The sequence below is a fragment of the Ostrea edulis genome, chromosome 6 (genome assembly GCF_947568905.1).
Source record: "Ostrea edulis chromosome 6, xbOstEdul1.1, whole genome shotgun sequence".
Classification (NCBI taxonomy): Eukaryota; Metazoa; Mollusca; class Bivalvia; order Ostreida; family Ostreidae; genus Ostrea; species Ostrea edulis.
Genome location: NC_079169.1, coordinates 74,002,035 through 74,015,861, shown reverse-complemented (window position 1 = coordinate 74,015,861; position 13,827 = coordinate 74,002,035). Strand labels below are relative to the sequence as shown.

At 35.2% G+C, this 13,827-nt stretch overlaps 1 protein-coding gene across 2 annotated transcripts in view; it reads left to right on the top strand.

The window, feature by feature from the left end:
• LOC130046434 (filamin A-interacting protein 1-like) overlaps window positions 1-12,033 on the top strand; it is a 34,376-nt gene extending 22,343 nt beyond the window's left edge. Inside the window, exons 1-3 of one of the 2 annotated variants that reach the window (XM_056140745.1) lie at window positions 7,402-8,132; window positions 10,454-10,582; window positions 11,462-12,033. In XM_056140745.1, the coding sequence (XP_055996720.1) occupies window positions 7,811-8,132; window positions 10,454-10,582; window positions 11,462-11,862 (852 nt within the window). In that variant the 5' untranslated portion in view covers window positions 7,402-7,810 and the 3' untranslated portion in view covers window positions 11,863-12,033. Of the gene's footprint in view, window positions 1-7,401; window positions 8,133-10,453; window positions 10,583-11,461 lie in introns of those variants that run through there. The other variant, XM_056140744.1, reaches the window with a different exon arrangement.
• Window positions 12,034-13,827: the final 1,794 nt, after the last annotated feature.

Below are 13,827 nucleotides of genomic sequence, written 5' to 3'. Positions count from 1 at the left end.
CACTTAAAGAGATATCTCTTTCACTTTAAGATATATCTCTTTCACTAAGAGAGATATCTCTTTCACTTAAAGAGATATCTCTCTAAGAATTCCTAGAGAGATATCTCTCAAAGTATAAGAGATATCTCTTTAATCATTGAAAAAGAGATATCTCTTTCCAATATTTTTATTAATTTGAATACTTTAGGAATTCTCCCTAAAACGGAAGCCCGCCAAAGCAAATCTTCCCATGATGGCTGAGGTGTTGCTAAAACGCGGAACGGAAGATAGAACTGAAGACGGAACGGAAAACGGAAAATACATTATGCAATAATGTTATGAGGTCAACATTTTGCAAAATCAAAAGGCTTATAATGAACAAGGGATGCAGGAATTACAGAGAGAACAGGAAGTCATCCTCAGAATCCACCATTTCATATTAATACCTCATACTAATGCATTATTATGTAATTTTACACGGTGTATTTTGTGGATAAATGTACCAACAGGCGCTTGCCTAATAATTCGCATAGTAAGTTTTAATAAAAATATCAAGCAAGAGTGTGTTGGCACCATCATTTTTCCCGGCTTTGTCATATACATTATGTATCACATCAAATTTTAAAGCGAACGAGTCCGGTGAAGAAAAAAGTTTTGCCTCAATTGGGATGAATCTATGTGAAAGTTCGTATATTTACCGATATCTTGCGGATTAGTGTTGAAACTGAAGAGATACAGTGGGAAAGAAAGATTGAAACAACACCAATGTTAACTAGGGTGAAGTTTACGACCAATAGAAAGAGGAATTAACAGATTTATATGAGATAATATATGAAATAGCTAAAAAGCTAACACAGAATTTATGCTTGAATGGAAGTAAAAGTCATCTCATTATTAATCCAAATATTAATCTATACAAGTATTTAGTTTAAAAATTAACTGCCAGAAGTTCTCCATATTTAGGATTGGGGTGCTGTGGTTACTAAGTCTCCTGTTAATTAAAAATAATATATCAAACACAAGATGTTTAACTTGTTGACTAAATAAGATCATGAATTATTCTTTATTATTTTATACATATCACACTCCCTGTTGTAAGTACACACATACACGGTATTATGTGTAAATACATGTATATGTGCGTTAATGACGTTTTGCCACGGGGGGGGGGGGGGTATAAACCACGTGTGTTCTCTTCATTATCCACCCATGGGTGTCACTGCTCGCTAACACCTCTGTCAATGCCGAAATTTCAAAATTCTTATAAAATGCCTTGTAAATTCATATATTAACGTTTTTAACTAAATTCGCTTACTCAATGTATAATGCAAAAGTTTAAGATAAAGCTTGTAAACAATCCCAAATTGTTGATTTTAATCAAAATGACCCCCCCCCCCCCCGATTTTCACCGTTATCTTATCTACATTAATCATTCTAATTCTTAAATTCCGGATCCGTTCCGCGTTTTAGCAACACCCTGATGGCTGCAATCCCGTGGGAAGATTTTGCTTTTACCGCATGTGAAATGTATACAGGTAACAAAAAAACAAAGACAATAAATTGATGAAATATGAAAGCTAGACTAGATTTCGCCTCTCTGCAACTTGACAATGTTACCTCAACTACCTCTTCAACCTTTCCCGCCATTTGTCCACTAGAAGTATTTTGCTTGGTTAAAAAATAGGGTTACATCATTTCAATGACAATGCAACAGGGAGAAGTCATTATGATCACCGGGGGAAAAATTCTAAAGAGATATCTCTTTAAGTTAAAGAGATATCTCTTTTTGAAAATTTAAAGAGACATCTCTCTAACTTAAAGAGATAACTCTTTTTACATCGATAGAGATATATCTCTTTACGCTAGAGAGATATCTCTTTGTCTCTGAGAGATATCTCCCCAACTTTGAGAAATATCTTTCAAAGAGAAATCTCCCAAGCGTAAAGAGATATCTCATTTGTTTAAAGAGATATCTCTTTAAACAAAAGAGATATCTCTTTTAGTTAAAGAGATATCTCCCTAGCGTAAAAAGATATCTCTCTAACTTACAGAGATATCTCTTTAACGAATAGAAATATCTCTCTTATTTAAAGAGATATCTTATTTTACGAATAAATAGTAAAAGGGCTCGCCATAGAACTTGTCAAGGAAAATCTTCTGATCTGGGTTAACTTCCTTCTACATCTTATAAGTTGTGTCAAGTGCACCCAGCAACACTCTACTCTCATCACTGTCTTTCTTGAATAACTTCTTATTTGGTAAATTAGTTGAAACTTGATCCTGTTGGAAGAATGTTTTTACAGATTTTTTTGTTGCCTCATCCAAACAGTCTTTTCTCTTCTTGTCTTTTTTCAGGCATCCTGAACTTAAGAATTTTTTGTGAATGCCTAACTCAGTGCTGACCATTTGGATTGTTCCATAAATGTACTTTTTAAGGTTTTTTATTATACTACTTATAAATGACTTTCTTAATGTTCTAACTAATTTTGCTCTTCCTCTTAAACTTTGATCAATTTCCCTGATGGCATCTGTGTATATTTTGTTGACCATTAAACCCTTTTCTGCCAAAACCTCTTTTTTATGAGTTGAAGATTTTTCCACGAGTCCTTTAACTATTTCAGCAAATTTTCTAGGAGATTTTGGTAATTTCCCCTTAATCCTATAGACTGCTTTCATTACAGCACTAGTTTTATATGGAATTGAAGAATCACTTGCTGTATTGCGTTCTGTTTTTGGTGTTGCTGACAATGTGCATACTTTGATCTCAGATGTCTTTATCTCTGCTCTCTTTAATTTCTTTCTTAATGCATCTTTTTCACGTATTCTTCTGTTCTTTTGGGAGGAAAGTTTTGCTCTGTATTTCCTTCTATATTCAGCATTTCTCTTTTTCCTTTCTTCTTCCTTTTTAAATTCTTGACGGGTTATCCTGACAGTATTCTGACTGGACCTAGATTTTTGATCTTTTTTCCTCTGTCGATATGCTCTTATTCTCTCTCTAGCTCTCTCTCTCTCTCTCTCTGTTTTTCTGCATGGTTTTTCGTCATCATTCCAACTCTCTCTGTATTTTCTCATTCTCTCAGCATGATAAGATCACTTTCGGATGTGTGTAGACTGGCATATTTCGTATTGCTGGGAGGTGACACGTTTTGTTTATGAAATTAAGTATTTTCATGGTCTTTACAACTTCTTATTCATTCATCTGATTTTCATGTAAATTTAATTAAATATGACATTTTAACAAATCTACATTGTATCTGTGGATGTGCATGTTTCAAGCAAAGAAAGATGCATTGCAAGTATCTTAAAACTTCTAAACTTAATATTTCTTTGGTGGAAACATAATCATTATCAAGATTACATTAAATATAAGCTTCATGGAATAGTAATATGACCATGCACATCTTCCAAAGTGTTGCAGTTTCTATACAATTACAATTACCTATATCAAGTCAAAGGTTCTTTAAACGATGTTTTGAATTACAATTGTTAACACTTTGCAATCTTAAAGTAAACATTTCGTCAACAAGAGGCCCATGGGCCACATCGCTCACCTGAGTAACCTTGGCTCATATTTAAAGATTTTCCCTATATATTCGCAGGTAAAACTTTTATCCCTATTGTGGCCCCAACTTACCCCAAGGGCCATGAGTTTTATAAACTTAAATCTGCACTATGTCAGGAAGCTTTCATGCAAATGTAAACTTCTATGGCTCAATGGTTCTTGAGAAGATTTTTAAAGATTTTTTCTATATATTTTAAAACGTTGATCCCCTATTGTGGCCCCATCTTACCCCCGGGGGTCATGATCAAGATTTGAACAAACTAGAATCTGCACTATGTCAGAATGCTTTCATGTAAATTTCAGCTCTTATGGCCCAGTGATTCTTAAGAAGATCTTATATGGCCACACCCTAATTTTGCATTTTTGGGATTATCTCCCCTTTAAAGGAGATATAGCCCTTCATTTGAACAAACTTGAAAGCCCTTCACCGAAGGATACTGTTGGCCAAATTTGGTTATAATTGGCCCAGTGATTCTTTAGAATCTATCTTGTCTATCAGTGGACAAGAAAGGAAAGAGAATTAGTGTAAACAATGCCTCTTTTTATAACAATGTCCCCGATGTGTTGTGGCTGACAGACGTTACGTTCAAAACATGAGGAGAAATAAACATCAATTTCTATTCAATTTTAGACATTTTTAGTTTTCTTTATACGCATTGCATTGGATTTATATCAGTGATCAATTAAAAACTATCTAGATCTACTTTACATCATGTATGCCATATTGATTATGTAAATCCTTCCTTTGGCAATCACGGGACGTGTTTATTTTCGAATGAGAGTTTCAGATTAGAAAAGAAAAGGAAGTTCCTATTGACTGTTATTGCATATACATATAGTTGCCTCAGCTTGAAGACTTCGTGGGAAATGCCTAAGTAATTCCTATGATATCATGACTAATGGATATTTAATGTGGAATCTTTAAATTTACACATTCACGAGTCAAGAATTTTTCAAATATGTCAGATTAATCAAGAATTACATCACTGTTGACTGATCACTGTTCGTTATCTTTACCTTTCATCTATGTTTACAAACACGTCTGTCAAAATGCTGAATTTCTTCACCATGAACCCCTTTTCCCAGAAACCAATGAGACTTTTATTTCCTGTTTACGTTCATTTTTCTCAAAAGCGGTTATAAGGCTCATGGGCAACTTCCTCCGCCTCACACCGACACAATTTAAATTCCTTATTACCAAGAACTCCCGTGAACTTCATATGTCTAATGCGAAATAAAAACTTTTCGGCCATGCTATTTAGTTTCTTGCTTCTTCATAGCCCAAAAAATGTGTGCACTCTTTCGAAACAAACAATAATGAAAGTGTAAAAAACGTTTTCCATTCCATTGCGTTATGTCAGAAATACAATATCATCATATATAAACTACAGTTTGATTTTTAAGTATGCCCTCTAGATCTATACATTTTGTTCACAATACTATCTTACAAGGATATCCCGGTGTATTCCTCAAAATGTGCCAGTGCCTAGATATGCTATGTAATTAGTTCCCCAAACGAATATTTTAACATTTTGTTTTTATTCTGTTTCTTCTTATCACCATTACACTATTAGATTGTGTCCCCTGGTGTCCTTTGAATTATTGAGATCAACTTTTAAAATTATTATATGCTCTGGCAATGGTATATGTATTGCATTACATATAGTTATGTTCTAGTCGCCTTTTAATGTTGCTTTCCGTCCACTTAAAATCAATGAAAGGTGAAAATATCGAACAGTAATCAATCTCATAACTCCTCTCATAACCCTTGGATATACCAGAGGAGGGATCAAGTGCCTAGGAGGAATAAACATCCCCTGTCCACCGGTCACACCCGCCGTGAGCCCTATATTTTGCTCATGATCGTAGCATGAGGGTTCTTATCGTGCCAACGCCTACTATAACTCAGGACTTCGTTTCTAATAAGGTTATCTCTCATATGATAAAGTATTTTTAAATATCTCAAAAAATTTAACGAATTAATGAAGCAGCTTTATTGAAGTAAAGTCGTTCGTTTTGACATTTGCTTAAAGTACTAAAGTACGAAAAACTTTACATCTCTTCAATGAGAAATATTTTGGAAAGCATTATAGACAACAATTGCGCAGAATTTTATTCTCAAAAATATATAAGCTTGCAATCTCTTTAAGGAATTCTGGGGTCAGAACATAAATATGAATATCCCAATTATCTCGAAACTGAAATATAGTATGTTAGACGTTTTAGAACAAAGTATGACAAGACCGATACGACAATATCAAGTTTTAGGGAGCACCCCCTCAGATATGGAGCTATGTGATGTCAATAATATTTCCATAATAATTCAAAATTTATAAAGAATTTGTGGAGCAGTATTGATGCTAATTTGTGCTTTCTGACGTTCTGCAACTACTGGTATTAGAAAATGACGGTTAGGCAATAACGGATTACTGTCGTCATCAACATGACAATCCAATACGTAAAGAATGTTCTAAACGGGCCTTATGTTCGAAATTTTTATTCTTTCTGTTGCTGAAACTAAAGATATTTTTGCATTGTAGATCAAAGTTAATGGTCATAATCGTAATCTTTATTGCATCTATCGCATCACAGAAACAAACAGAAGACCTTCTCGTTGTTCAAAACGAGATCGTGTCTAGTTATTATTTTTGTTATCTTCCCCAAACAAATTGGCCATAATTTTCTAATTTAAGACTGATATAAAGTGATATTTTTGCTGTGGGTTTACAATACAAATACCTAATGAATGATACATTGTAATTTTTAACTTCTTTCATCAGGTATGGATCTATTAATATTTCAAGATTTCAATTAAATGTTTCGAAAATTATGTGGCACACATATTTTGGACTCTCTATGTAGCATAGTCAAAATCACTTACACACGCACAAACACCGGCGTTAAATTTTGATTGGCTAATATTTAGATGACCTGTAAATCTCTCGTGAATGAGAAAAATGGAATGATACTGACATCATAGGTACTAACTACAAAAACTTAGAAGAATTAAATGTAAGATGATTGGTTGTGGTAAGACACAATGGCACCACTTTCTAAAGGGGGGTGGGGGGGGGCATCGGTAACGGTCCCCGGTACAATTAGAACTAGTTCTGTTCCCCAAACGAAGTGTTTTTACTCTTCCTCTTCTTCTCTTTATTGTGTTTCTCCTGAACTTTTTTCTCCAGAAGTGTTCTAAAAAATCTACAGAAGGTTGAAACCTTTTTAGGATGATAGTATATCATTTGTAGATGTGCAAAACGGATGCTATTTCTCTGAACATGTGTGCATATGCATGTACGTGCATCAAATTTTGGCACAGGAACTTTGGAATCGGTGTAAAGTGTTTATTTTCCCATGAAATCGTTTTAAATATATATCGTAGTTAACAACACACATGTCCGCCCCTTTCATTTTGATTGGATAATGCTCAAACGTCTAAAATATTCCTGCTTTTTTAAGGAATTAGTTTGAAAATGATACTGTATATATCTATTGAGACGCTTAACGGAATTGACATGGTCAAAATTGCTGACCAGCAAGTGTATGTACGTTTAGTTCATTTTGATTGAATATACTTTAGTTTACATAACTCATAGAAATAAAGTGAAAGTTATGCTATTATTAATTAAAGTGTATATTGAACGACTCAAACAAAATGTCAAACAAATTGGCTGCACTTTGCAAATGGGGGACATTTGGGGGAAATGTGTAACGGTCCCCGTTACAATCAGAACTAGATGAATTATGTTATGGCACGGGTGAGCTAAAAATTCAGAAATATCTGGGTCGAAAAATCTTATAAACGGATTTGTAAATATTGGTCGGGTATATAAACTGAATTGCGTATCAAAATAAGACATTTCCACCATGAAGCAACTGGTGTGCTTGTCGTTCGTGGCAATATGCTTGTTCAGATCCAATGGTTTATCAGTTGTAACAGACAATAGCATGCATAACTCAACAGATATCGACTTCAGTAGACTTGATACGAAGAGCGTCGATGTGTTCCGACAGTTACTAAATCAGGAGACGTTGATCCGAATGACATTGGTGAAAAATGTCCACGTTTTGATGAAGGACGTGGTGTCCTTGCAACAAACCCTTGTGTCTGCAGAAAGTTAAATTTCGTCACTTAAAGACACAACCGGTAGAGAAATAACCGAACTGAAGACAGAGTTACAGTCCCTGAAGTTCCAGAACAATAAACTGAATGGCGAAATTACCAAATGTAATGAAAATATTATCGCTTTAAAAGAAAATATCACGGAAATGGACGAAAATCACCGTGTATTCGAAAAACAGCTATCTGACGAAAAACGAAGGTTTGAACGGAACACATCAGGAGTACTTGCTGACCTTAAAATCGAGGTTCGCTATTTGTCCACTACACTTTTGGATCTGAATAAACACACTCTGCAAATAGATAAAAATATACCTGAACTCGTTGAAAACAAATATATGATGATCTCAGAGAGAGTTAATGATTCCATGGCCATGTATAGCAGAGAAATGAGAAGCACGGGTAGAAAACTGACAACTGCCTTGTCAGACCTAGAAAGAGTGCAACAGAGCATGGCAAAGTCATTATTCGGTAAGTAGAATGCAATTCATGAATAGCGAAAATTGATGGGTTCTGGATAGAAAAGTTTACAAAGGTTTTCCTCAAAAATTGTAGACACACTCATCTTTTCAAAAAACTAATATGCAACTGATATATATATATATATATATATATATATATATATATATGGAAAAATTTGCCTCGTTTTATATTCGCCCACTTCAGAGAGATGTGTATATAGTAGGGACGGAAACCATTGATATCTATGCAAGGTGAAGATAACGAACAGTGATCAATCTCATAACTCCTACAAGCAATACAAAATAGATAGTTGGGCAAACACGGACCCCTGGACACACCAGAGGTGGGATCAGGTGCCTAGGAGGAGTAAGCATCCCCTGTTGACCGGTCACACCCGCCGTGAGCCCCATATCCTGATCAAGTAAACGGAGTTATCCGCAGTCAAAATCAGTGTGCCAAGAACGGCTTAACAATCGGTATGAAATATGTCAGACAGCATTTGACCCAATGCGAGGTTGTATTGACGAACTAGATCGTTATAACGACCATAGAATTTGTGAAATGCTGACTTCAATCGAGACTGTTGAAATCCCTGTACCATCAACTTGTTTGTCAGTAGCTTACCTCGATTAAAAAACTGACTATACCCAGAACAAGCTCTTGCATATCGAATCAGTTGAGATATATAAACACATATGCAGGTGATAATGGAATATTGCTACATAAATGTGGGAAGCTGACGATGGAGAAGCTGAAATCATCCCGTTTGTCGTACAGTTGAGTTGTTAGTTTGCCGTTAATGTCTACTTTCAATAAAATATCAAAGTATGAAGCAGAAGTGGACGACTCTGTGGTGTCCTTTATTTCCAGCTCACAGGGATATATCAAATCGACATATGAATGAAAGCTATCATTCTTAATAGACAAAACGTCATCGATATATCTAAAAGTCGAATTGAAGGTCACAGCGAGAGATTTTTTCTTCTCACGTAGAAATTTTTGAATAAATTCTGCTTCATATGAATATAAAAACAGGTCTTTATCCAACATTATTGGTTTTATGAAGTCATCCACAAGACTGTTTCTAAAGGGACAGCAGGAGCACATCTCGATATCGGTAAAAGTCTGTCCAGAATCAATATTTCATCAGGAATCGGTACCGTCGACGATTATCATGCTTCCTGAATAAAGTATTTCATATCATGTAGGATATTAGCAGAAATACTATCGAGGCAGCACTGCATTCAATATTTTCATTTTCTTTAAATCAATTTATCATTTTAAGTGCATACAAGATACCTATTTCGCACAAACTCCTTCTCCAGTTTACAGACAAGAACTCTTCTATCATAGAGGATGCAAGTATGCTGAGTTTGAGCTAAGTCTCAGGATTGGGGGGGGGGGGGGTAAACATCTTCACAATTGATAGTAAGCGGAACTTCCCTCTGTTTGTTTAACGTCGTCTGTTAACATATTTCAATAAAGTACCTATTCTAATCCGGATCCCCATGGGATTTGTAACGGAATTGTGAGTCATTTTATTGGGCCCCGTGGGGATCCGGGCTATAATAGGTCCTCAGTACCCCTTACTTGTCGTAAGAGACAACTAAATGGGGCGGTACTTTGGACGAGACCGTAAAAATCGAGGCCTCGTGTCACAGCAGGTGTGGCACGATAAAGATCCCTCTCTGCTCAAAGGCCATAAGCGCAGAGCATAGTCCTAAATTTTGCAGTCCTTCACTGGCAATGGTGATGTCTCCATTTGAGTGAAAAATTCTCGAGAAAAATATAATCAACCAACCATCATTTTATTGGCCCAAGTTGAAAATGGATGTTTCTACAATATGGAAAACATTGTCTGCTCAATATCTTGAGAGAAGTATTTGACAGTAAGTAAACTTGAGACATTGGCTGTTCTTAAAGAGTATATGATCCTTATTGATTTTCATGTCACAACATCAAGTTGAAGGATAACTTTGTACTTTTAAAAACCATGCTTCTGCCTATTAGTACTCTCAGTACTTTGATATATGTATATTTATGAAATCGTTACATCGCATTAACATTTACCGATTGATGATGTAACAGTATATTTGCAACAACAATAAAAACAACAACAAACAAACAAACAAAAAAACAAAGGTAACAAAAAAAAAAAAACAACAAACAAACAAAAAACAAAGGAAACAAACAAACGAAAAACAAAGGAAACAAACAAACAAACAAAAATCGATAATTTGAAAGAAATATCAATATGGTACACGAAATGTGACTCAGGAAATTCCTTAAAACTGAGTACATACAATGTATATTAACATACTTTTTTGCAGATGATTTGAACAGCACAGTTAGTAGTCTAGAAGTAGAAGTGAAGAAGGCTGAATATGAACAACTAAAACTCTCGTCTACTGTGTCATCTTTAGAGGTGTTCCGAATGAATGTTACTAACAACCACTGTGGTATGTATTGTTACATTGTTACATGTATACAATTGTTCCATGCCTATTCAGGAAACAGTCAAAACTAATGTTTCGGGGTAGTGGCGAAAACCCGGGAAACTGTTGTCACAATAGTTTCCCGGGTCTTCGCCACTAGGCAATAGTTTTGACTTTCCCTTGTAGGCATGAAATAATTTTTATTACCTAATATTATTAATCGGGTAATAGTTTCTAACGTGACCAGGAAACAGATCGCCACGTGATCGGGTAATAGTAGGTCACGTGATACACCCCTGCACATTTTGTGTAGCTTTTTCTGCTGAGTAAAGTTGGAAAATAGAAAAAATATATATAATATCAATTCATATTGTAGATTAGGTAATAACACTATGTTTTGTAAAGAGTATGTTTTATGAAATGAACAAATTGCAAAGATTTTGATTAGATTTCTTAATATTTCAGTACTGTATGAATTTTTAATATTCCATAATGTGGATGATATACAAGTATAATACATGTAATCAGATAACAGTGTAAAGTCTAAAGAATATAAATTATATATCAGAAGCATTTCCATGGTCATTTATGTCACTGATTCTTAAAATAATTTTCGGTATCCGAGCACTTATAGAACCTGTGATCTGTTTACAATACTTAACATTTCCTAAATGGCTTCTTTACGGGAAAACAATAATTTAGTATGTGTATTATGTAATATACCTTCTTTTATTTCATCATTGTAATATTGATAAAGTACGTGCCTTTCTGATTAATAATACATTGTCAGAGATGATCTTTCAGAGATGGAGGCGTTTAAGGTTTATTTAGTTTCCTTTTTAGAGACTCCATTCTCAACATAGCTGCAGGACAATATATAAGGAGACAATATTTATATTTTAGGTTTGTCGAGTAAAGTGGCCTTTACCGCTACGATAACGTCAAGCTCCTCTTCGTGGACCGGTGGTACACTGGTTTTTCCCCAGGTGATAAACAACGTGGGTGGAGGCTACAACACCGGAACAGGGATCTTCACTGCCCCCGTGGGCGGTCACTATGTCTTCTTTGTCAGTGTACAAAGTTACCATACTGAGCAAATTCGGGTAGATATTGTACTGAATGGCAATTCCCAGGTCAGAACGATGGCATATGACTCTGGTGACAATGATTATTATGAGACCGGAGTTAACCTGGTTGTTCTAAGATTGGACAAGGGAGACTCGGTGTGGGTTAAACGTTACCAGGGAAAAGGTTACTATTCCCAAAGTGTACCAATCACAACCTTCTCTGGATTCCAGCTGTAAATGAAACAATACATAAAGATGTTGATGCCATCGTCAAATGACAATCCTGTAAATGATAATTAGGAATGTGGATGATAAGTACATGTATACTGAGATCAATCAAGAGAGATGCTAAATCGTTTACTTGACGTCACAGAAACTTTGAAAAAATAAATCCAATTATCCCTGCAATTTACCTTCATTGTGTTGGATTTTATGCATCCGTCATCAGTTGCAGTCCAACTTAGAATTACTGTTTAAAATATAGCTACTTATGGTCACCCTCACAATATTTGAATGAATGTTGATCGTCTTTTCGGCAGATCAAATATATTTTCACCAGCTACATGTATTAGCCTCTTAGTTCAAAGGAGTCAACCATATTATGGTTGTTCAGCACATGATGATGCAAGTTCAAAAGGTGCAAAACGATTGGAGAATATTACTTTTTTTCTTTTCTTTTGCATATCTTCACCAGAAATTTAAAGTTTCAATATGGTTGACTCCTTTGAACTCGGAGGTTAATAGCTGGTGAAAACACATTGAGCATATAATGGGGAGGGGGGGGGGATTAGAAAATATTTAAACATGAGTTTTTCCTAATTCTTTTTTATTTGGATATCAAGTTTAGATTCTAAATAAGATATAAAATGTCAAAAATAGATAATAAATCACAAATAGATATTTTATGAACAATTGGAATTTGTGTAACGTAACAATCACGGAGAGATAACGTAACATGACAGACAAATAACGTAACATGACAGACATATACCGTAACATGACAGACATATAACGTAACATGAAAGTCAAATACTGTAAAATGATAGACATATACATGTACCGTAACATGACAGACATATAATGTAACATGGACAGACATATACCGTATCATATGACAGACATATACCGTAACATGACAGACAGATAACGTAACATGACAGACATATAACGTAACATGGACAGACATATACCGTAACATGACAGACAGATAACGTTACATGACAGACAGAAAACGTTACATGACAGACATATAACGTAACATGGACAGACATATACCTTAACATGACAGACATATAACGTAACATGGACAGACATATACCGTAACATGACAGACATATAACGTAACATGACAGACAGAAAACGTTACATGACAGACATATAACGTAACATGGACAGACCATATACCGTAACATGGACAGACAGATAACGTAACATGGACAGACAGATACCGTAACATGGACAGACATATACCGTGACATGACAGACAGATAACGTTACATGACAGACATCTAACGTAACATGGACAGACATATACCGTAACATGGACAGACATATAACGTAACATGACATACATATACCGTAACATGACAGACATATACCGTAACATGACAGACATATACCGTAACATGACAGACATATACCGAAACATGACAGTTATATACCGTAACATGACAGACATATACCGTAACATGACAGACATATACCGTAACATGACAGACATATACCGTAACATGAAAGACATATACCGTAACATGGACAGATATATACAATAACATGACAGACAGATAACGTAACATGACAGACATATACCGTAACATGACAGACATATACCGTAACATGACAGACATATACTGTAACATGACAGACGTATACCATAACATGGACAGACGTATACCGTAACATGAAAGACATATACCGTAACATGACAGACGTATACTGTAACATGACAGACGTATACCGTAACATGACAGACATATACCGTAACATGACAGACATATACTGTAACATGATAGACATATACTGTAACATGACAGACGTATACCGTAACATGACAGACGTATACCGTAACATGACAGACATATACCATAACATGACAGACGTATACTGTAACATGACAGACGTATACCGTAACATGGACAGACATGTAACGTAACATGAAAGCCAAATACTTTAAAATGACAGACGTATAATGTAACATGACAG